We start from the raw sequence: 21,603 nt of genomic DNA, 5'->3' as shown, positions 1-21,603 counted from the left end.
AAAAACCCAAATGGTTTTCTAATGCCCTTTAGGCAAGAAATTTTGCCATCCTTACCTGATCTGGACTACATGTGACTCCAGACTCAGCTACATGGTACACATTTAACTGTCTCAAGTGGCTGAGCCAGCGGTCAGTGATGTCCACATCCAATGAAAGAATTTTTAAAAAAACAAGATTCCTAAAGCAGCAGTTAACTGTACAATGCCAAAGCAATGAATAATTCCTTACCTCAGTAACCTCTGCCAATATTGCATCCAGTGTTTTTAAAACTGACTCAGCCACAATCCGTTTAACCTGGGAGAAGAATAGAAATTTTCTGCAGTCATAACACTCAGCGTCAGAGTCTGAGGGGTGATGAAATAGAGATTTATAAAATCATGAGGGGTATGGATAGGATAAATAGATAAGATCTTTTCCCTGGGTTGGGGGTGTCCAGAACTAGAGAGCATAGGTTTAAGGTGAGAGGGGAAACATATATGAATGAATCTGAAAAAGCAAAATCATTTGAAACTACTTCTTAACTGTGGATATTGAACTCCATCTAATGGCCTCGCAAAGCACTCAGTTGTAACTGTTATAAAGTTTCTAAAAAGAAACAAAACCAGATGGACCATCTGGCACCGGAGAAGGCAATGGCAGAAACAGCCCTGATGATCCTGCAAAGCCCTCCTTACTAACATCTGGAGGGCTATGGCCAAAATTGGGACAGCTATCTCACAGACTAGTCAAATAACAGAATGACATAGGCATACTCACGGAATCATTCCTTACAGACAATGTCCCAGACACCAGCACCACCATGCCTGGATAGGTCCTGGCCCATGAACAGGACAGACCCAGCAAAGGTGGCACTGCAATTGTATATAATCAGGTGGGATTGTCCTAGGTGTCCTCAACATGGGCTCCAGACATCCTGAAGTCTCACAGCATCAGGCCAAATACAGGCAAGGAAATCTCCTGCTGATTACCACATACTGACCTCCTTTGGTTAGTGACTCTGTGCTCCTCAACAACACTTGAAGGAAGTACTTAGGGGTCTAAGGGCACAGAACCTATTGTGGACAGGGGGGAGTTCAATATCCACAATCACGAATGGCTCTGAAAGGACATTGCTGCTAGACTGGGTCTACAGAAAGTGGTGAGGGAATGAATAAAATGGAAAAACATAATTAACCTCATCCTACCAAAATGCCTGCTTCAAATGCATCTGTCCATGACAGTATTGATGAGAGTCACCACTGCACAATACTTGTGGATGCAAAGTCTCACCTCCACACTGAGAATACTCATCATCATGTTGTGTAGCACTATCACCATACTAAATGGGACAGACTTAGAATAGATTGAGCAACTCATGTCAGGGAATCCATGAAGATTTGTATTTTTTCTCTGTCAAGTTGATTTTAAATTGTAAGCTTAATTCAATTTTATTCTGCAGTGTTCCTCCAATAAAACGAAGACAAACATGGGAAGTAATCCACCATTATTGTTCTGGTACTCAAAGTAGACAGCTGACCTGGATGGATATCAGACCAAAGTACAGCATTCGGGTTAAACAATGCTGGAAAGCAGGGAAATAATTGGACTTGGTGCTCAGACATGATCCACTCCTTACTGAATTCATAACATAATTATGTACTTCTACTTATAAATTCTTGTATTGTACATTTCACAAAGACAAAGAGATAAGGAAGCAGGAAATGCACTATAGTGGGAAAGCTGTCATCAAAGTTTGATAACATACATACCATTTGGAGTAGCTGTCGGAGGTATTCTAGTGGAATATGAAATTCTTTTGTACTACAGCCAGTGAACAGTGGGGAGACAGAAAAACTTGAGCTAATAGTAGAAAAGTAATATTGAGGATCCACAGTACTGCCATCAGGGAGATATGAACCTAAAAGTACAAAATGCCAAGATTCCTGATTAGACAAGAGAATAAAATCTGAACTCTTCCAAGAAACATCAAAGTACAGCACAGGAGGTGGCTGAACAGTCATTCAGATCTCTGCTGGTTCTTTGTTAAACATCATTTTGTATTCATGCCCTTCAGCCACAGTTACCTAACCAGAGGAAATAGATATTTCCCTATCCACCACTCTAAAATTCTTCATAATATCAAAAAGAAATTCTCAAAATTCTTTCCAGCCCCAGAAAAATCTCTTATGTAGTTTTCTAACCATTTCCTGCTGAATAAAAGACTTCAACATCCTTTCTGCAATAGGGCCCAGAGAATGATGCCATGTTTTTGACGGCCTGACCAGTGCAACATACACTTATTCAAAACATCACATTTCCTGTCTAATTACTCCAGCCATCAATGGCATCACTTCCTATGTCTGAATTTTACTCTTGAGACCCATCACTAAATGCCTTGTCACAATCCATACAAGAGTACGTTGCACAGAATACCCTCTTTATCCAATTGGTCACTTCAGTGACAAAGAAACCCTTCTACTTGTCCAACATGATTTGCCCAAACAAGTTTTGTTAGCTTACCTGCGTTTACTCATGTGTTTTGAAATATTCACTAATTTTATCTCAAATTATGTGGTTGCATAGGCACATATTCATTGGCACTGTGCTTCTTTAATAAAGTTAAAAATCACAACAACAGGTTATAGTCCAACAGGTTTATTTGAAAACACAAACTTTCGGAGTGCTGCTTCTTCATCAGGCTACCTGACAAAGGAGCAGCGCTCCAAAAACTTCTACTTTCAGGTAAACCTGTGGGACTATAACCTGGCATTATGTGAGTTTTTAACTTTGTCCACCCCCCTGCAACACCGGCACTTCCACAGCATGTCTACAATATAGATGAGGATATTCAGCACATTTTAAGTTCCTGTAGCTTTATTCAAAAATGCTCTGATGTGATCTGTGTAACAGCAGAGATCTACCACTTTACCTTCGAAATAGTGCAAGTTGGTCCCTCCTGGTGAACAAGGAGCTGCAGTTGTGCGTTCAGGGCTTGCCTGCAGTATTAAAGAAGAACGACGTTAGGCAAGAACTCCAAAGTTTGGTTTTCAACTGAAGCAACACATGACAACCTTGGTAACAGCAGCTGATTCAGAATTTGAGAGAGCTTAAACAAAGGGGTGAAAGTGAATGCTTTAGGATTAAGCAGCATGCTTACCAAAGGAGTTAGCAAAATAAAACTATTTCCAATAGATTTTCAGTGAAAAGCAACTTCTCTTTTTCAATATAAATGCTAGTTTATCAGCATTTTCATTTTCTTGTAAAAGATAAAAATTTATTCAAAATGAAGGCTTGGAATTGATTTTGCAACTTAAAGAACTTTACAAATTTTAAGATGTTCCCAATATGACCACTCTCATACATCTTATAAGAGCAAAATCATCTTTCAGAAAAATAATGTTTCTAGCAAACAATAAGACTGAAGTTTGGTTTTAACCTGAGAAACGCTGGTCCCACTACAGGCGTTGTGCCGCAAGCTATCACACGATTGGCAGGCAGTCAGGAGGGAACTGGGCAGGATTGATCGAAAATCATTGAAGGAGCGCCGTCTCAGTCCATCCATCTCATGAGGAACTTTCAGTGATTGTGGTGTAATTTTGGGAAATAGTTTTGAAAGGAGAGATTCATCTGTGTTACTGTAACGTCCAAAAGCTCGACCAATTCCAATCAAGCAAGGCACTGCATATCTGCACAGGTTTTCTGCACAAAGGCAAAACTTGTTAATATAGAGCAAGCTGACAGGATACAGGCATTGAACTTGATATTTACAACAGCTCGATAAAAAAAATGTACATTTCAACAAAATACTTTCATACTATCTCCAGCAAGTGCAAACTAAAACTGGTAGATGTGACACCAACTTAAGAATACTTGTTTTAGTTTCTGAAACATTGCCCTGGTCTAAGTGCAACTATAGCTAATACATTGATAATTGATGAAAACTGATCTACAATGTCAGGACTGAACTCTTACAGTTTATGAGCAATTCTTCACTTAAGCTGGCAAGCTCAAATCATGTTCCTTACCAAACTTCTGGGACTAAAGACATCTAAATCCTCTTTTCAAACCGGGATTCATCCAATCCATTTAAAAAAAACCCTGCTACAGCTTTTTGATGAATTGCCGGTAATCTATGTGATTTCCCATCACCCTCTTACTAAAAATGGTTGCTACATTTACTTTCAGCTCACACTCTTAACCTTGTCATTGCCAATGTATTCTACATTTCACTGAACCATTGTTCTGAATCCAAGTTTTCAGTTCCAGCCCAACACTTCACAACTTGGTTTAGTAATTTCTTCACTAAAACATCAACTAGGATCTTGTATTTTCAGAGCTGCACATAAATACCTTTATCCTGAGTCTGAGGCGCCAGACACATCCCCAACAGAACTTCCATGACATCTAGTATAGCCTCCAGAACCTGTAAAGATTATTTTTTCAAAAACCAAACATGACAAAATTTAATATCTGAGATGCAAAAGGGTACAGAGAGGCATTTTACAAACTTGTACTTTACAAACAATCTCAAATGCAAAGGAATCTTTAAAAAATATGCTTTCAAGAGATGGGGCTAACTTAAACTATCTTTGAACCGAATGGTTTATTTGATCATTTCAGAGAGCACATAGGAGCCAATTTCAATGCTGCATGCCTGCAGTCATATGTAGGTCAGACTAGATGAGGATGGCAGACTACCATGGGTTTTTATAGCAATCGGTGGTAGTTTTCGGTCTCCAATAAGTCATGAAGTTGATTTTTAAATTCCACCAGCTGCTGTAAATTTGCCCAGTGGCAATATCACTATGTACCTTCTCCCTTGAATCATCACAGTATTGCAGAGCCACAAATTAAAACAGTTTTTTAAGACATGCAGTCATAGAAGTGTTACCTCCACGTGCCAAAAGTAAATAAAAACTCCTTTCTTCAAGGTGGTTTTTAATCAATTAAATTGCAACAATGGAACTCTTTAAAAAAAAAGTGTACCACCACATAATCTCATTAAATTTATAATTGGGATTTGTGACATTTGTAACAAAAGTCATTTTTCTGAGGTACTGAATAATGCCTTACCTGTACCCTTAACGTAGGGTCCTTTTGAGCAACATCAAAAAGTAGTGTCACCAAACAGAAGCTGAAATTTTCAGCAACAGGAAGCTTTCCTGCAAGGTTGAAAAATTAATTAAAAAACAAATTGCAAATATTTCTCCCCTTATACACACACCTGCACCTTGTCAACACAACGGTGATATAATCAACAGTAGCAGTTCAAGAAGGCAACACACCACCACCTTCTCAAGGGTAACGAGGAATGGGCAATAAATGCTGGCCCAACCAGCAATGCCCCATATCCTGAAAAAACATTAAGCTGGGTCTTCAGCAACTTGCAATCCCATGCCATCAATCTGTGCTGTTGTTATTTCAATATACTGAGCACAATGTAAAAAGTCCTTCACTGACGTTAAAAAGACTCAGGTTAAGTTACAGTTCAATCACTGCCATGGTGTTACAAGTTACAGAAGCACAGCTCATATTGGTTTCTTATTTCATAACACTAAGACATTGAAGCCAAAGAGTTTTTTGCTGCATTCAATACTTTCCAACAGTGCAATGTGAAGTAGTAACCTTCTTTCACTCCAATCAAATTCACAAAAGTTGGTCTTTCAGCCCAAAGAAAAATTATACTAGGAGTTTTATCAGCCTGTGTTAATAGATTTTCAATGTGAAATCTAGTAAAGCTCAATTGCAAGGGCTTCCTGGGCATTGGGAATAATCACGTTGAGTACTTAAAAATTTACAAGTTGCTATTGCCAGATTGCATAAGAGCAAATTAATGAAAATAGCTTTTAAAAGAAATCATAAAACCAGCAGCTAGACTTACATATTGCAACATTCAAATCAACCTTTGAAGTCTTGAAAAATCCTTCCAAAAATGGGTTTCCTTACATACCAAGTATAAAACATGAACCACTGGTGTTGGTGGTTACCATTTTAGAACAAAGAACAAAGAAAATTTACAGCCCAGGAACAGGCCCTTCGGCCCTCCAAGCCTGAGCCGATCCAAATGTACTGTCTAGACCTGTCGGTCAATTCCTAAGCATCTTTATCCCTCTACTCCCCACCTACACATGCATTTATCCAGATGCATCTCAAATGAATCTACTGTGCCTGACTCTATCATCTCTGCTGGCAACGCGTTCCAAACACCCACCACCCGGTGTGTGGTGAAGTAAAATGGGAACTAATAACACTGACAATTCAAATTAAATCCAGGTCAATGTGTTTTATTGAATGAATTAGGTCTACAAAAACATCTTTAACCATAATTAAATGTTGCTTCAAAATAAAATGTTTTGAAAACCGTCAAATTCATCATCTTTGGAATCCAATACATAAGGAGTTTAACTACTGAATTCTGAGTCACTGTGACTTTAGCATCATCATAAAATAGCTCAGAATTTCTCAACATCAAAAAATCCTTTCAATACTTTAACCAAACACTTCTGATCTGAAACTTAGTGAGGTAAAGTCTTTCTTAACAGTCCTAAACTGTTTTCTCAGGAGTGACATTTTTACATAATCAGCTTCTGCCAAGACTTCTGCAAAACTACCATACTGAAATCCAAAGAGTTTTTATCTGAAAGCCGAATGCACTACACCATTTAGTTTGTTCACTCAAACTCACCCAATAAAAACCAAACTCCCTAATTCGCCAAAATGTCTGCCTCTAATACGCTGTATTGTTTTAAAATCACAGCTACAAAAATATTTAACAAATTAAACTTCTTCAAACACAAGGAACAAAACCACATGAAACGAAAGTCAGAGACTCACAGAGGTGTATAGCCCGGAAACATATCCTTCGGTCCAACTCGCCCATGCCGACCAGATATCCCAACCCAATCTAGTCACACCTGCCAGTATCCGGCCCATATCCCTGCAAACTCTTCCTATTCATATACCCATCCAGATGTCTTTTAGATGTTGCAATTGTACCAACCTCCACCACATCCTCTGACATTCCATACATGTACCACACTGTATGAAAAAGATGCCCCTTAGGTCTCTTTTATATCTTTCTCCTCTCACCCTAAACCTATGTTCCCCCCCACCCCCAGGAACAGACCATGTCTATTGATCCAATCCACGCTCCTCATGATTTTATGAATCTCTACCATGTCACCCCTCAGCCTCCGACGCTCCAGGGAAAACAGCCCCAGCCTGTTCAGCCTCTCCCTGTAGCTCAGATCCTCCAACCCTGCCAACATCCTTGCAAATCTTTTCTGAACCCTTTCAAGTCTCACATCTTTCCGATCGGAAGGAGACCAGAATTGCACACAATATTCCAACAGTGGCCTAACCAATGTCCTGTATAGCCGCAACATGATCTCCCACCTCCTGTACTCAATACTCTGACCAATAAAGGAAAGCATACCAAACGCTTTCTTCACTATACATCTACCTGCAACTCCACTTTCAAGGAGCTATGAACCTGCATTCCAAGGTCTCTCTGTTCAGCTACTTTCTCTCGGACCTTACCATTGAGTGTATAAGTCCTGCTAAGATTTGCTTTCCCAAAATGCAGCACCTCGCATTTATCTGAATTAAACTTCATCTGCCACTTCTCAGCCCATTGGCCCATCTGGTCAAGATCTCATTGCAGTCTGATGTAACCCTCTTCACTATCCACTACACCTCCAATTTTGGTGTCATTTGTAAACTTACTAACTGTACCTCTTAAGCTCATATCCAAATCATTTATGTAAATGACAAAAAGTAGAAGACCCAGCACCGATCCTTGTGGCACTCCACTGGTCACAGGCCTCCAGTCTGAAAAACAACCCTCCACCACCACCCTCTGTCTTCTATCTTTGAGCCAGTTCTGTATCCAAATGGCTAGTTCTCCCTGTATTCCATGAGATCTAGCCTTGCTAATCAGTCTCTCTTGGGGAACCTTGTCGAACACCTTACTTAAGTCCATGTAGATCACACCTACCGCTCTGCCCTCATCAATCCTCTTTGTTACTTCTTCAAAAAACTCAATCAAGTTTGTGAGACATGATTTCCCATGCAAAAAGCCGTATTGACTATTCCTAATCAGTCTTTGCCTTTCCAAACACATGTACATCCTGTCCCTCAGGATTTCCTCCAACAATGTACCCACCGCTGACATCAGGTTTACTGGTCTATAGTTCCCTGGCTTGTCCTTACCACCTCTCAAACAGTGGTACCACGTTTGCCAACCTCCAGTCTTCCGGCACCTCACCTGTGACTATCGATGATCCAAATATCTCAGCAAGAGGCCCAACAATCACTTACCTCGCTTCCCAGAGTTCTAGGGTACACCTGATCAGGTCCTGGGGATTTATACACTCTTATACGTTTCAAACCATCCAGCACTTGCTCCTTTGTAATACGAACATTTTCCAAGATTCATCATCTATTTCCCTACATTCTAAATCTTCCATGTCCTTTTCCACAGTAGATCCTGATGCAAAACACTCATTTAGTATCTCGCCCATCCTCTGCAGCTCCACACAAAGGCCACCTTGCTGATCATTGAGGGGCCCTATTCTCTCCCTAGTTACCCTTTTGTCCTTAATAGATTTGTAAAAACCTCTCGTTAACCCTATTTGCCAAAGCTAATGCCCCCTTTTTGCCCTCCTGATTTCCCTCTTAAGTATACTCCTACTGCCTTTAGACTCTAAGGATTCATTTGATCTATCTTGCCTACACCTGACGCACGCTTCCTTCTTTTTTCTTAATCAAACCCTCAATTTCTTTAGTTATCCAGCATTCCCTATACAAATCAGCCTTTCCTTTTACCCGAACTGGAATATACTGTCTCTGCACTCCCGTTACCTCATTTCTGAAGGCTTCCCATTTTCCAGCCGTCCCTTCACCTGCGAACATCTGCCCCCACCATATGCTTTTGAAAGTTCTTACCAAATACCACCAAAACTAGCATTCCTCCAATTTAGAACTTCAACTGTCAGCTCTGGTCTATCATTTTCTATCACTATTTTAAAACTAATAGAATTATGGTTGCTGGTGCTCCACCACTGACACCTCAGTCACCTGCCCTGCCTTATTTCCCAAGAGGAGGTCAAGTTTTGCACCTTCATCCACGTATCTGAACCAGAACATTTTCTTGGACACACTTAAATTCCTCTCCATCTAAACCCTTCACATTATGGCACTCCCAAGTTTATGTTTGGAAAATTAAAATCCCCTACCATTATTATTCTGACAGATAACTGAGGTCTCCTTACAAATTTGTTTCTCAATTTCCCTCTGACTATTAGGGGATTATCCCTTTCTTATTTCTCAACTCAACCCAAATAACTTCCCTGGATGTACTTGCGGGAATATTCTCCCTCAGTCCAGCTATCATGCTATCCCTGATCAAAACGCCACTCCCTCTCCTCTCTTGCCTCCCTTTCTGTCCTTCCTGTAGCATTTGTATCCTGGAACATTAGACTGCCATTAGACTACAGATTGCTATGGTATCCCAGTCCCATGTTCCTAACCATGCCCTGAGTTCATCTGGTCTTAGGTTTCTTCTTCAGGGCTGATTTCTTCTTCCTCACTTCAGTTTTTCATGAAAATCAAATTGTCTTGCTGTAGCATAGTTACTTGACTGAGTTTACAAATGTTTCAATTTATGACTTGAACCCTCCTCCTAGTTGATTCTGTTTGTCATTTGACACGTGCATTCTACAGTGTCTTAAAATTTCCACCTATCTTTTACACAACCCGTATGACGTGCTTAATTCCATGTGACAACTAGGGTGAATAAAACATGTCAATCTGAAGAAGGTGAAAGATCAAGACTAATTCTTAATATAGTATTCATTCACAGTAATTATCTTTCTGTGGGAATCATTGTTAAATCTTCAGCTCAACTATTCAATTCCAACAAAGGCTATTGTGGCATAAGTTAATTCACTAAACCCAGCAAAACCACTATTAGGCAAAACACGAGTTATATTTACATAACATAGCTGATGCCCTCAGAAGTGCAAGTGTTTCATTATTAATGGATTTCCTATGAAATAGAGACACTGCTGCTTTTCAAACACAATTGCAAGCAAAGTCCCATAAATACAATGAAATTCATGATCACTGTTGACATGATGTGGAGGAGCTGGTGCTGGACTGGGGTGGACAAAGTTAAAAATCACATGACACCGAGTTATCATTCCAAATAAACCTACTGTCGTGCGATTTTTAAAAACATTTACATGGCATTGGTTGAGACCTGACAGCTGGCCAGGACAATGCCATGGTATGTTCACACCAACCTCAACTGGGAGACGCCGCCTGTTTGTGTATCATCTGTGAAGCTGTGCTCCCTTGGCCCTGCCCTGAAGCCCTGGGGACATTTGGCCCCATCCATGCACCTCAGAACCCCTAACCTTCTGTCTCAGAGATGCATTGGTCCAGGTGCAAGTATAAGCAGAAACACCTTATGCACAAGTTGACCTTGAAATATGTATTGACATGTAGTACTCATTCGCCATTCAAAATTTTAAAAATCAGAAACATAGAACAGGTTAAGTACAAATATTAAATCTCTTTATAGCCAGTTGAGGGAGGAGGAAACCAGAGGTCAAGCTTTACTTATTTTAGATTTATTCACAGCGAAGCATGATAAATATGCAACTCCTAATTTTAGAACCCACCGTCAGTGATAATAAGTTTTTTAAAAATATCAATGCCACTTGCATGTATTATGTCACAGATCTGTGACCATAGCATTCTGCAGTGAGACTTGAACCCTGGTCACCTGGCCCAGTAGTAACAACACTAACATGGCACCACTTGATTAACAAATAACATCAGCTTATTAATGCAAAGAATTCTTCTCTTTGATTCAGTTCCTATTTTTGGACAAGCTGACACTCCCGCTGTGTTACACCACATCCTGTGCAATCTTTATTGCCACAGAGGTGTACAGCTTCCAGTAGCTGAAGGAGTTTATTTCTTGTGCAATAAGCAAGGGAAATTGTTGTCTATCCCTGTAGAAAAAGGGTGAAGTTTCAAGCACAACCACTACAACAACTATGGGTTCCCTATAACAGCACCAGAGATGAGTGTCATTCTTTTTTCATTAAAGCCAGAACTCCACCTTACAGAATTTCTGTCCATTTTTAACTTTAAAAAAAATCTACTTGCATGGAAAGTTCGCACGTAGGAACATTATAATGTTTTAAAATATCTGATTCCTGCATTGGCATTCTCTCAACCATTCCCATTATGAATTCCAAAAGCATATGATAATCTAGTCATTATGGAACTGCAATATCTGACCAGCGAGGACAAGTTCCAAGGCCATTTCATTGTGAAAATAAATTCAATAACACCTGTAATTTCTGGGTTGCTACCAGTACATGGCCAAGATATCTAAGGGAAACAGAACCAAATGCACTGCTGCACCTTCACAGTGCTTGTGGAAGTTGCCTTTAGAAATTTACAGAACAGTTCCCATTGTGATTATGGACATACAAGCTAGTTATTACGAAAATGTAAATACATGGATATGCCCTTCGACTGAAGATCCAATTATGTCCCAACCTCACCCAATTACTCATGATTACCAACCCCACTTTTCCCGAAGACCCGATTCCGATGTACAGCTCCATGGAGATTAATTAGCATTTAATTAACAAAAAATACACTGATTCAATGAATGATTGCCAATATCCAGTATCATTCTGAAATCTTAACTTTGTAACTTATAATATTTCAGCAACTCTATTGAGCGAATATTTGCAAAGGAAACAACATTAGCCAGCCCTCCTATTTCAAATTTGTAGTCATAGCAAATTTATCTTGGGCTGATGATACATGGCAGTAGAAATGCTGAATTATTCAAGGTTTCATGACTTTTGCCAATCACAACAGAAAGCACAAATGACATGCGATTACCTCGATTCTTTTTCCCTGAGCTGTCTTCAATCCATTGGACTTTGGGTAATCCCTTAAGCAGCCGCAGCAGATAGGGAACCACAGTTTCTTTGTGCTATGAGAAAATAAGAACAAATTGGTTACATCTGTCTTTGCCATATCATCGGATGAGTTGATAATACTAAAGAAGATAACATTGCAACACCTAAAGGAAACAAAGAAAGCCTTCAAGTGGGTCACTGAAAAAGGAAGCAATGCAATATGGACAGGGGTAAAACCATATTGTGGGGAAATGCAGCTGTGCACCCAATAGAAATATAAAGATAGATATCGGCGAACTGAGACATAAAAGAGTTTAAATGCATCATTGTTTCTACTGTAAATAACTAAAAGCCAAGTAAACAAGTACTTTGTGAAATTTTTAACATCCCATTATTGAAAAGGACATTAAAACCACAGAAAGGATATGGCATCAATTAAACAGAATGATGCTGGTGATGAGAAACAATAGTGAGGAGAATGACAGCAAAAAGACTTTCCTTTTTTATTTTTTAAAATCCTTCCACTTTTTTTTCATTCCTAAATTGCTGCATCAACCTTTCTCAATTAATTTCTTCTGCATCATTCAATTTTCCTATGTCTGCTGTTACAATGTAATTACAAGCCTCTCTGATTTTTGTCACTGTGTTGTATTTCAAGAACATGTTCTAGTTATCAAATGGTCACAAGAAGAATTGGTAGCGATCTGAAACAATTACATTTTATTTTGGAAAGCTTAGAAGGCTGAAACCAGCACGTCCCTAAGATAATAGAGACACTTCTGTGGACCCGAGGATTAAAATAATTTTCCAAAAGGATTTGTTGACAAATGCAAACAACAGTGCCATGGTGACAAGAATCGGATTTTAACAGAGGGGTTTTTAGGTTACATTAACAGAAAGATGAGAGGCATTCACAGCAGCACAGGTTATAGTAAAAAAGAAATTTGCAAAGATGTGATTCACTTAATTTAAAATGCTTCAGTGGTCATTACAGAACACACCATCAGAAACCAAAACAAATTCCAAGAGATTCCAGTTGTATCAAGATACTTACAGCACAAATCTTTCTTACCTGAAGTTTTGACTCTGTCAGAAAAACTCCGAGAGCAATAACTGCATCTCTGCGGCGTTCATCCAACTGAAAAATGCCATGGAAATCCACAGGAGACATACAAAGTAACTTTTCTACCTGCAAGAAAAAATGTTGATCAGTCTCAAAGATAAAATTAGATAACAGGAATACTGAACACTTTCAGGCACATGCGAGCTCTTCACTTTTCTTAAATCTGGAAGGTTTGGGAGATGTGGAGACTTTTCTTATGCAAGCAGTTCAGTAGACCTGGAATGCAATGGCAGGAAAGGCGGTGAAAACACACACAAAAGCATTTTTTTTTTGAGAAGGAAATTAGATAAATACATATAAAGTAACTTTTTAAAGGATTGTGAAGAAACATTATGAAGATCAGATCAATTGGATAGGACTTTCAAAGAGCCTCCTCTTGTACTGTATAATTTTATATGACAATGAGGCATAGGGAGACATGGTAAACTCAATGAACTTGCAATCTAGAGGACCAGTCTAATTCACTGAAGACATTAGTTGGAATCCATTCATGGCCAATAAATTTAGAATATAAAGCATATGTCAATAATGGTTACCAAGACAACCAGCAGCTACGGCTGTGGCCTACCTGATTCACAAACATCCTTCAGGAAATCTGCAATGCAGTAACTTTTACTATCTGCAAGGGTCTCCATTCAAAGGCAAATAGGGATTTGTAACAAACATGGCCCTGCTCGTGATGCCTTTTTTTTAAAAACCTTATTCTCTCATGGGACGTGGACACCATTGGTTGCCCAGCATTTATTGCCCATCCCAAGATGCTCTTGAGAAGGAAAGTGAGCTGCCCCCTGGAACCAGTGCATTCCACCTGCTGTGGGTTGACCCACAATGCCCTGATGGAGGGAATTCCAAGATTTTGATCCAGAGACAGAAATATATGTCCAAGTTAGGATGGTGAGTGGCTTGGAGGGGAACGTGCAGGTGCTGGCGTTACCATATATCTGTTGTCTTTGTCTTTCTAGATGAAAGTGGTCCATGAGTTTGGAATGTGCCAAGCAGCTTTGATAAACTCTGCAGGACTTCTTGTAGATAATACATTGCTGTGGCTGACCATCAGTGATGGAGAGGGGGGATTTGGTGCCAATCAAGTGGACTATTTTGTCCTGAATGGTGTCCACTGTGTGGAGTGTTGTTGGAGCTGCACCCATCCAGGCAAGTGGGCAGTATTTCATCACACTGCTGACTTGTGCTTGTCGATGCTGGGCAGGCTTTGGGGAGTCAGGAAGTGAGTTACTCACCACAGTACTCCTAGCTCTTGTAGTCACTGTACTTATATGGCATGTCCAGTTGAGTTTCTGGTCAACGGCAAAATCCAGGATGTTAATTGTGGGAGATTCAGCAATGGTAACACCATTGAATGTAAGAGGCAGAGATTAGATTCGCTCTGATTGGAGATGGTCATTGTCTGGCATTTGTGGGACACAAATGTTTCTTGACATACTTCAGCATAAGCCTGGACACTGTCCAGAACTTGTTACATATGGACTGTTTCAGTATCTGACGAATCATGAACATTCAAAAATATGATGTGAACATTCCTATTTCTGATCTTATCATGGACTGAAGAACTTCTGTAGAGATGCCCTGGAGCTGAGATGTTTAACCTCCAAGAACCACAACCATCTTCCTACGTCATAGAGTCAGAGAAAAGTACAGCACGGAAACAGACTTTTTGGTCCAACCCATCCATGCCAACCAGATAGCCGAATCTAATCTAGACCCATTTGCCAACATTTGACCCACATCCCTCTAAACCCTTCCTATTCATATACCCATCCAGACGCCTTTCAAATGCTGCAATTGTACCAGCCTCCACCACTTCCTCTGGCAGCTCGTTCCATACACGCACCATCATCTGTGTGAAAAAGTTGCCCCTTAGGTCCCTTTTATATCTTTCCCCTCTCACCCTAAACCTTTGCCCTCTAGTTCTGGACTGCCCCACCCCAGGGAAAAGACCTATTTATCCTATCCTTCCCCCTTTTATAAACCTCTATAAAGTCACCCCTCAGCCACCGAGGCTGTTCAGGAAAACAGCCCCAGCCTGTTCAGCCTCTCCCTATAGCTCAAATCCTTGAACCCTGGCAACATCCTTTTCTGAACCCTTTCAAGTTTCACAACACCCTTCCAATAGGAAGGAGACCAGAACTGTACATAATTTTCCAAAAGTGGCCGAACCAATGTCCTGTACAACCGCAACATGACCTCCCAACTCCTATACTCAATACCCTCACCAATAAAGGAAAGCATACCAAACGCCACCTACACGATCCTACCTACCCGCGACTCTACTTTCAAGGAGCTGTGAACCTGCACTCCAAGGTGTCTTTGTTCAGCAACATTCCCTCGGACCTTACCACTAAGTGTAAGTCCTGTTAAGATTTGCTTTTCCAAAATGCAGCACCTTGCATTTATCAAAATTGCACTCCATCTGCCACTCTTCAGCCCATAACTCCAACCAGTGGACAGTTCATCCTAATTCCCACTGATTTAGTTTTGCTTTGGCTCCGTTGGTGGAACCATCATTTGAATGCGGCTTTGATGTCAATGGATGTCACTAGCCCCTCACCTCTGGAACTCAGCTCTTTTGAGGGGGGGGTGAGATGCGGGGGGGGTGAGATGCGGGGGGGGTGAGATGCGGGGGGGGTGAGATGCGGGGGGGGTGAGATGCGGGGGGGGTGAGATGCGGGGGGGGTGAGATGCGGGGGGGGTGAGATGCGGGGGGGGTGAGATGCGGGGGGGGTGAGATGCGGGGGGGGTGAGATGCGGGGGGGGTGAGATGCGGGGGGGGTGAGATGCGGGGGGTGAGATGCGGGGGGTGAGATGCGGGGGGTGAGATGCGGGGGGTGAGATGCGGGGGGTGAGATGCGGGGGGTGAGATGCGGGGGGTGAGATGCGGGGGGTGAGATGCGGGGGGTGAGATGCGGGGGGGGGTGATGCGGGGGGGGGTGATGCGGGGGGGGGTGATGCGGGGGGGGTGATGCGGGGGGGGTGATGCGGGGGGGGTGATGCGGGGGGGGTGATGCGGGGGGGGTGATGCGGGGGGGGTGATGCGGGGGGGGTGATGCGGGGGGGGTGATGCGGGGGGGGTGATGCGGGGGGGGTGAGGTGGGGGGGGTGAGGTGGGGGGGGTGAGGTGGGGGGGGTGAGGTGGGGGGGGTGAGGTGGGGGGGGTGAGGTGGGGGGGGTGAGGTGGGGGGGGTGAGGTGGGGGGGTGTGATGTGGGAGGGGGTGATGTGGGGGGGTGATGTGGGGGGGTGATGTGGGGGGGGGTGTGATGTGGGAGGGGGTGATGTGGGGGGGTTATGTGGGGGGGTGTGATGTGGGAGGGGGTGATGTGGGGGGGTGATGTGGGGGGGTGTGATGTGGGAGGGGGTGATGTGGGGGGGTTATGTGGGGGGGTGTGATGTGGGGGGGTGTGATGTGGGGGGGTGTGATGTGGGGGGGGTGATGTGGGAGGGTGTGATGTGGGGGGGGTGATGGGGGGGTGATGTGGGGGGGAGATGTGGGGGGGGTGATTTGGGGGGGGGGTGATGTGGGGGGGGTGATGTGGGGGGGGTGATGTGGGGGAGGGTGAGGTGGGGGGGTGAGGTGGGGGGGGTGAGGTGGGGGGGGTGAGGTGGGGGGGGTGAGGTGGGGGGGGTGAGGTGGGGGGGGTGAGGTGGGGGGGGTGAGGTGGGGGGGTGATGTGGGGGGGTGTGATGTGGGAGGGGGTGATGTGGGGGGGTGATGTGGGGGGGTGATGTGGGGGGGGTGTGATGTGGGAGGGGGTGATGTGGGGGGGTTATGTGGGGGGGTGTGATGTGGGAGGGGGTGATGTGGGGGGGTGATGTGGGGGGGTGTGATGTGGGAGGGGGTGATGTGGGGGGGTTATGTGGGGGGGTGTGATGTGGGGGGGGGTGATGTGGGGGGGTGATGTGGGGGGGTGATGTGGGGGGGGTGTGATGTGGGAGGGGGTGATGTGGGGGGGTTATGTGGGGGGGTGTGATGTGGGAGGGGGTGATGTGGGGGGGTGATGTGGGGGGGTGTGATGTGGGAGGGGGTGATGTGGGGGGGTTATGTGGGGGGGTGTGATGTGGGGGGGTGTGATGTGGGGGGGTGTGATGTGGGGGGGGGTGATGTGGGAGGGTGTGATGTGGGGGGGGGTGATGGGGGGGTGATGTGGAGGGGAGATGTGGGGGGGGTGATGTGGGGGGAGGTGATGGGGGGGGTGATTGGGGGGGGGGGGTGATGTGGGGGGGGTGATGTGGGGGGGGTGATGTGGGGGGGGTGATGTGGGGGGGGTGATGTGGGGGGGGGTGATGTGGGGGGGGGTGGTGGGGGGGGTGAGGTGGGGGGGGTGAGGTGGGGGGGGTGAGGTGGGGGGGTGAGGTGGGGGGGGTGAGGTGGGGGGGGTGAGGTGGGGGGGGTGAGGTGGGGGGGGTGAGGTGGGGGGGGTGAGGTGGGGGGGGTGAGGTGGGGGGGGTGAGGTGGGGGGGTGAGGTGGGGGGGGTGAGGTGGGGGGGGTGAGGTGGGGGGGGTGAGGTGGGGGGGGTGAGGTGGGGGGGGTGAGGTGGGGGGGTGAGGTGGGGGGGTGATGTGGGGGGGTGATGTGGGGGGGTGATGTGGGGGGGTGATGTGGGGGGGGGGTGATGTGGGGGGGGGGATGTGGGGGGGGGTGATGTGGGGGGGGGTGATGTGGGGGGGGGGTGATGTGGGGGGGGGTGATGTGGGGGGGGGTGATGTGGGGGGGGGTGTGGGGGGGGGGTGAGGTGGGGGGGGTGAGGTGGGGGGGGTGAGGTGGGGGGGGTGAGGTGGGGGGGGTGAGGTGGGGGGGTGAGGTGGGGGGGTGAGGTGGGGGGGTGAGGTGGGGGGGGGTGAGGTGGGGGGGTGAGGTGGGGGGGTGAGGTGGGGGGGGTGAGGTGGGGGGGGTGAGGTGGGGGGGGTGAGGTGGGGGGGTGAGGTGGGGGGGGTGAGATGGGGGGGGTGAGGTGGGGGGGTGAGGTGGGGGGGTGAGGTGGGGGGGTGAGGTGGGGGGGGTGAGGTGGGGGGGTGAGGTGGGGGGGTGAGGTGGGGGGGGTGAGGTGGGGGGGGGGGAGGTGGGGGGGGGGGAGGTGGGGGGGGTGATGTGGGGGGGGTGATGTGGGGGGGGTGATGTGGGGGGGGTGAGGTGGGGGGGGTGAGGTGGGGGGGGTGAAGTGGGGGGGGTGAGGTGGGGGGGGTGAGGTGGGGGGGGTGAGGTGGGGGGGGTGAGGTGGGGGGGGTGAGGTGGGGGGGGTGAGGTGGGGGGGGTGAGGTGGGGGGGGTGAGGTGGGGGGGGTGAGGTGGGGGGGGTGAGGTGGGGGGGGTGAGGTGGGGGGGTGATGTGGGGGGTGTGATGTGGGAGGGGGTGATGTGGGGGGGTGATGTGGGGGGGGTGTGATGTGGGAGGGGGTGATGTGGGGGGGTTATGTGGGGGGGTGTGATGTGGGAGGGGGTGATGTGGGGGGGTATGTGGGGGGGTGTGATGTGGGAGGGGGTGATGTGGGGGGGTTATGTGGGGGGGTGTGATGTGGGGGGGGTGTGATGTGGGGGGGTGTGATGTGGGGGGGGGGGTGATGTGGGAGGGTGTGATGTGGGGGGTGGGTGATGTGGGGGGAGGGTGATGTGGGGGGAGGGTGATGTGGGGGGAGGGTGATGTGGGGGGAGGGTGATGTGGGGGGAGGGTGATGTGGGGGGAGGGTGATGTGGGGGAGGGTGAAGTGGGGGGAGGGTGAAGTGGGGGGAGGGTGATGTGGGGGGAGGGTGATGTGGGGGGGTTATGTGGGGGGGTGTGATGTGGGGGAGGTGTGATGTGGGGGGGTGTGATGTGGGGGGGGGTGATGTGGGAGGGTGTGATGTGGGGGGAGGGTGATGTGGGGGGAGGGTGATGTGGGGGGAGGGTGATGTGGGGGGAGGGTGATGTGGGGGGAGGGTGATGTGGGGGGAGGGTGATGCGGGGGGGGGTGATGCGGGGGGGGTGATGGGGGGGGGGTGATGTGGGGGGGGTGATGTGGGGGGGGTGATGTGGGGGGGGTGATGTGGGGGGGGTGATGTGGGGGGGGTGATGTGGGGGGGGTGATGTGGGGGGGGTGATGTGGGGGGGTGATGTGGGGGGGGTGATGTGGGGGGGGTGATGTGGGGGGGGTGATGTGGGGGGGGTGATGTGGGGGGGGTGATGTGGGGGGGGTGATGTGGGGGGGGTGATGTGGGGGGGGTGATGTGGGGGGGGTGATGTGGGGGGGTGATGTGGGGGGGGTGATGTGGGGGGGGGTGATGTGGGGGGGGTGATGTGGGGGGGGTGATGTGGGGGGGGTGATGTGGGGGGGGTGATGTGGGGGGGGGTGATGTGGGGGGGGTGATGTGGGGGGGGTGATGTGGGGGGGGTGATGTGGGGGGGGTGATGTGGGGGGGGGGTGATGTGGGGGGGTGATGTGGGGGGGTGATGTGGGGGGGGTGATGTGGGGGGGGTGATGTGGGGGGGGTGATGTGGGGGGGGTGATGTGGGGGGGGGTGATGTGGGGGGGGTGATGTGGGGGGGGTGATGTGGGGGGGGTGATGTGGGGGGGGTGATGTGGGGGGGGGGTGATGTGGGGGGGGTGATGTGGGGGGGTGAGGTGGGGGGGGTGAGGTGGGGGGGGTGAGGTGGGGGGGGGGTGAGGTGGGGGGGGTAGGTGGGGGGGGTGAGGTGGGGGGGGTGAGGTGGGGGGGGTGGGTGGGGGGGGTGAGGTGGGGGGGTGAGGTGGGGGGGGTGAGGTGGGGGGGGTGAGGTGGGGGGGGTGAGGTGGGGGGGGTGAGGTGGGGGGGGTGAGGTGGGGGGGGTGAGGTGGGGGGGGTGAGGTGGGGGGGGTGAGGTGGGGGGGGTGAGGTGGGGGGTGTGGGGGGGGTGTGATGTGGGAGGGGGTGATGTGGGGGGGTGATGTGGGGGGGTGATGTGGGGGGGTGATGTGGGGGGGGTGTGATGTGGGAGGGGGTGATGTGGGGGGGTTATGTGGGGGGGTGTGATGTGGGAGGGGGTGATGTGGGGGGGTGATGTGGGGGGGTGATGTGGGGGGGTGATGTGGGGGGGTGTGATGTGGGAGGGGGTGATGTGGGGGGGTTATGTGGGGGGGTGTGATGTGGGGGGGGTGTGATGTGGGGGGGTGTGATGTGGGGGGGGGGTGATGTGGGAGGGTGTGATGTGGGGGGGGTGTGATGTGGGGGGGTGTGATGTGGGGGGGGGTGATGTGGGAGGGTGTGATGTGGGGGGGGGTGATGGGGGGGTGATGTGGGGGGGAGATGTGGGGGGGGTGATGTGGGGGGAGGTGATGGGGGGGGTGATTTGGGGGGGGGTGATGTGGGGGGGTGATGTGGGGGGGGTGATGTGGGGGGGGTGATGTGGGGGGGGGGTGATGTGGGGGGGGGGTGATGTGGGGGGGGGTGATGTGGGGGGGGGTGATGTGGGGGGGGGTGATGTGGGGGGGGTGAGGTGGGGGGGGTGAGGTGGGGGGGGTGAGGTGGGGGGGGTGAGGTGGGGGGGGTGAGGTGGGGGGGGTGAGGTGGGGGGGGGTGAGGTGGGGGGGGTGAGGTGGGGGGGTGAGGTGGGGGGGGGTGAGGTGGGGGGGGGGTGAGGTGGGGGGGGTGAGGTGGGGGGGGTGAGGTGGGGGGGGTGAGGTGGGGGGGGTGAGGTGGGGGGGGGTGAGGTGGGGGGGGTGAGGTGGGGAGGGTGAGGTGGGGGGGGTGAGGTGGGGGGGGTGAGGTGGGGGGGTGAGGTGGGGGGGGTGAGGTGGGGGGGGTGAGGTGGGGGGGTGAGGTGGGGGGGTGATGTGGGGGGGTGATGTGGGGGGGTGATGTGGGGGGGGGGTGATGTGGGGGGGGGGGATGTGGGGGGGGGTGATGTGGGGGGGGGTGATGTGGGGGGGGTGATGTGGGGGGGGTGAGGTGGGGGGGGTGAGGTGGGGGGGGTGAGGTGGGGGAGGTGAGGTGGGGGGGTGAGGTGGGGGGGGTGAGGTGGGGGGGTGAGGTGGGGGGGGTGAGGTGGGGGGGGTGAGGTGGGGGGGGTGAGGTGGGGGGGGTGAGGTGGGGGGGTGAGGTGGGGGGGGTGAGGTGGGGGGGGGAGGTGGGGGGGGTGAGGTGGGGGGGTGAGGTGGGGGGGTGAGGTGGGGGGTGAGGTGGGGGGGGTGGGGTGGGGGGGGGGGGGGTGGGGGGGGGGGGAGGTGGGGGGGGGGGAGGTGGGGGGGGTGATGTGGGGGGGGGTGATGTGGGGGGGGGGTGATGTGGGGGGGGTGATGTGGGGGGGGTGAGGTGGGGGGGGTGAGGTGGGGGGGTGAGGTGGGGGGGGTGAGGTGGGGGGGTGAGGTGGGGGGGGTGAGGTGGGGGGGGTGAGGTGGGGGGGGTGAGGTGGGGGGGTGAGGTGGGGGGGTGAGGTGGGGGGGTGTGATGTGGAGGGGGTGATGTGGGGGGGTGATGTGGGGGGAGTGTGATGTGGGAGGGGGTGATGTGGGGGGGTTATGTGGGGGGGTGTGATGTGGGAGGGGGTGATGTGGGAGGGGGTTATGTGGGGGGGTTATGTGGGG

General features: G+C 49.2%; 1 protein-coding gene across 2 annotated transcripts in view; it reads right to left on the bottom strand.

The window, feature by feature from the left end:
• pi4kab (phosphatidylinositol 4-kinase, catalytic, alpha b) overlaps positions 1 to 21,603 on the bottom strand; it is a 172,062-nt gene that overhangs the window by 143,332 nt on the left and 7,127 nt on the right. For both annotated transcript variants that reach the window (XM_043715376.2, XM_043715377.2), the window contains exons 2-9: positions 13,004 to 13,120; positions 11,912 to 12,005; positions 5,054 to 5,142; positions 4,331 to 4,403; positions 3,417 to 3,679; positions 2,910 to 2,976; positions 1,750 to 1,898; positions 230 to 295 (exon numbers count right to left, since the gene is read on the bottom strand). In XM_043715376.2, the coding sequence (XP_043571311.1) occupies positions 230 to 295; positions 1,750 to 1,898; positions 2,910 to 2,976; positions 3,417 to 3,679; positions 4,331 to 4,403; positions 5,054 to 5,142; positions 11,912 to 12,005; positions 13,004 to 13,120 (918 nt within the window). The remainder of the gene's footprint in view (positions 1 to 229; positions 296 to 1,749; positions 1,899 to 2,909; positions 2,977 to 3,416; positions 3,680 to 4,330; positions 4,404 to 5,053; positions 5,143 to 11,911; positions 12,006 to 13,003; positions 13,121 to 21,603) is intronic.

The sequence above is a fragment of the Chiloscyllium plagiosum genome, unplaced genomic scaffold (assembly GCF_037043375.1).
Source record: "Chiloscyllium plagiosum isolate Xiang-an unplaced genomic scaffold, Cpla_swu_hap1 HiC_scaffold_24, whole genome shotgun sequence".
NCBI lineage: Eukaryota > Metazoa > Chordata > Chondrichthyes > Orectolobiformes > Hemiscylliidae > Chiloscyllium > Chiloscyllium plagiosum.
The sequence above is the reverse complement of the archived record's forward strand: the minus strand, read 5'-3'. Positions and strand labels throughout refer to the sequence as shown.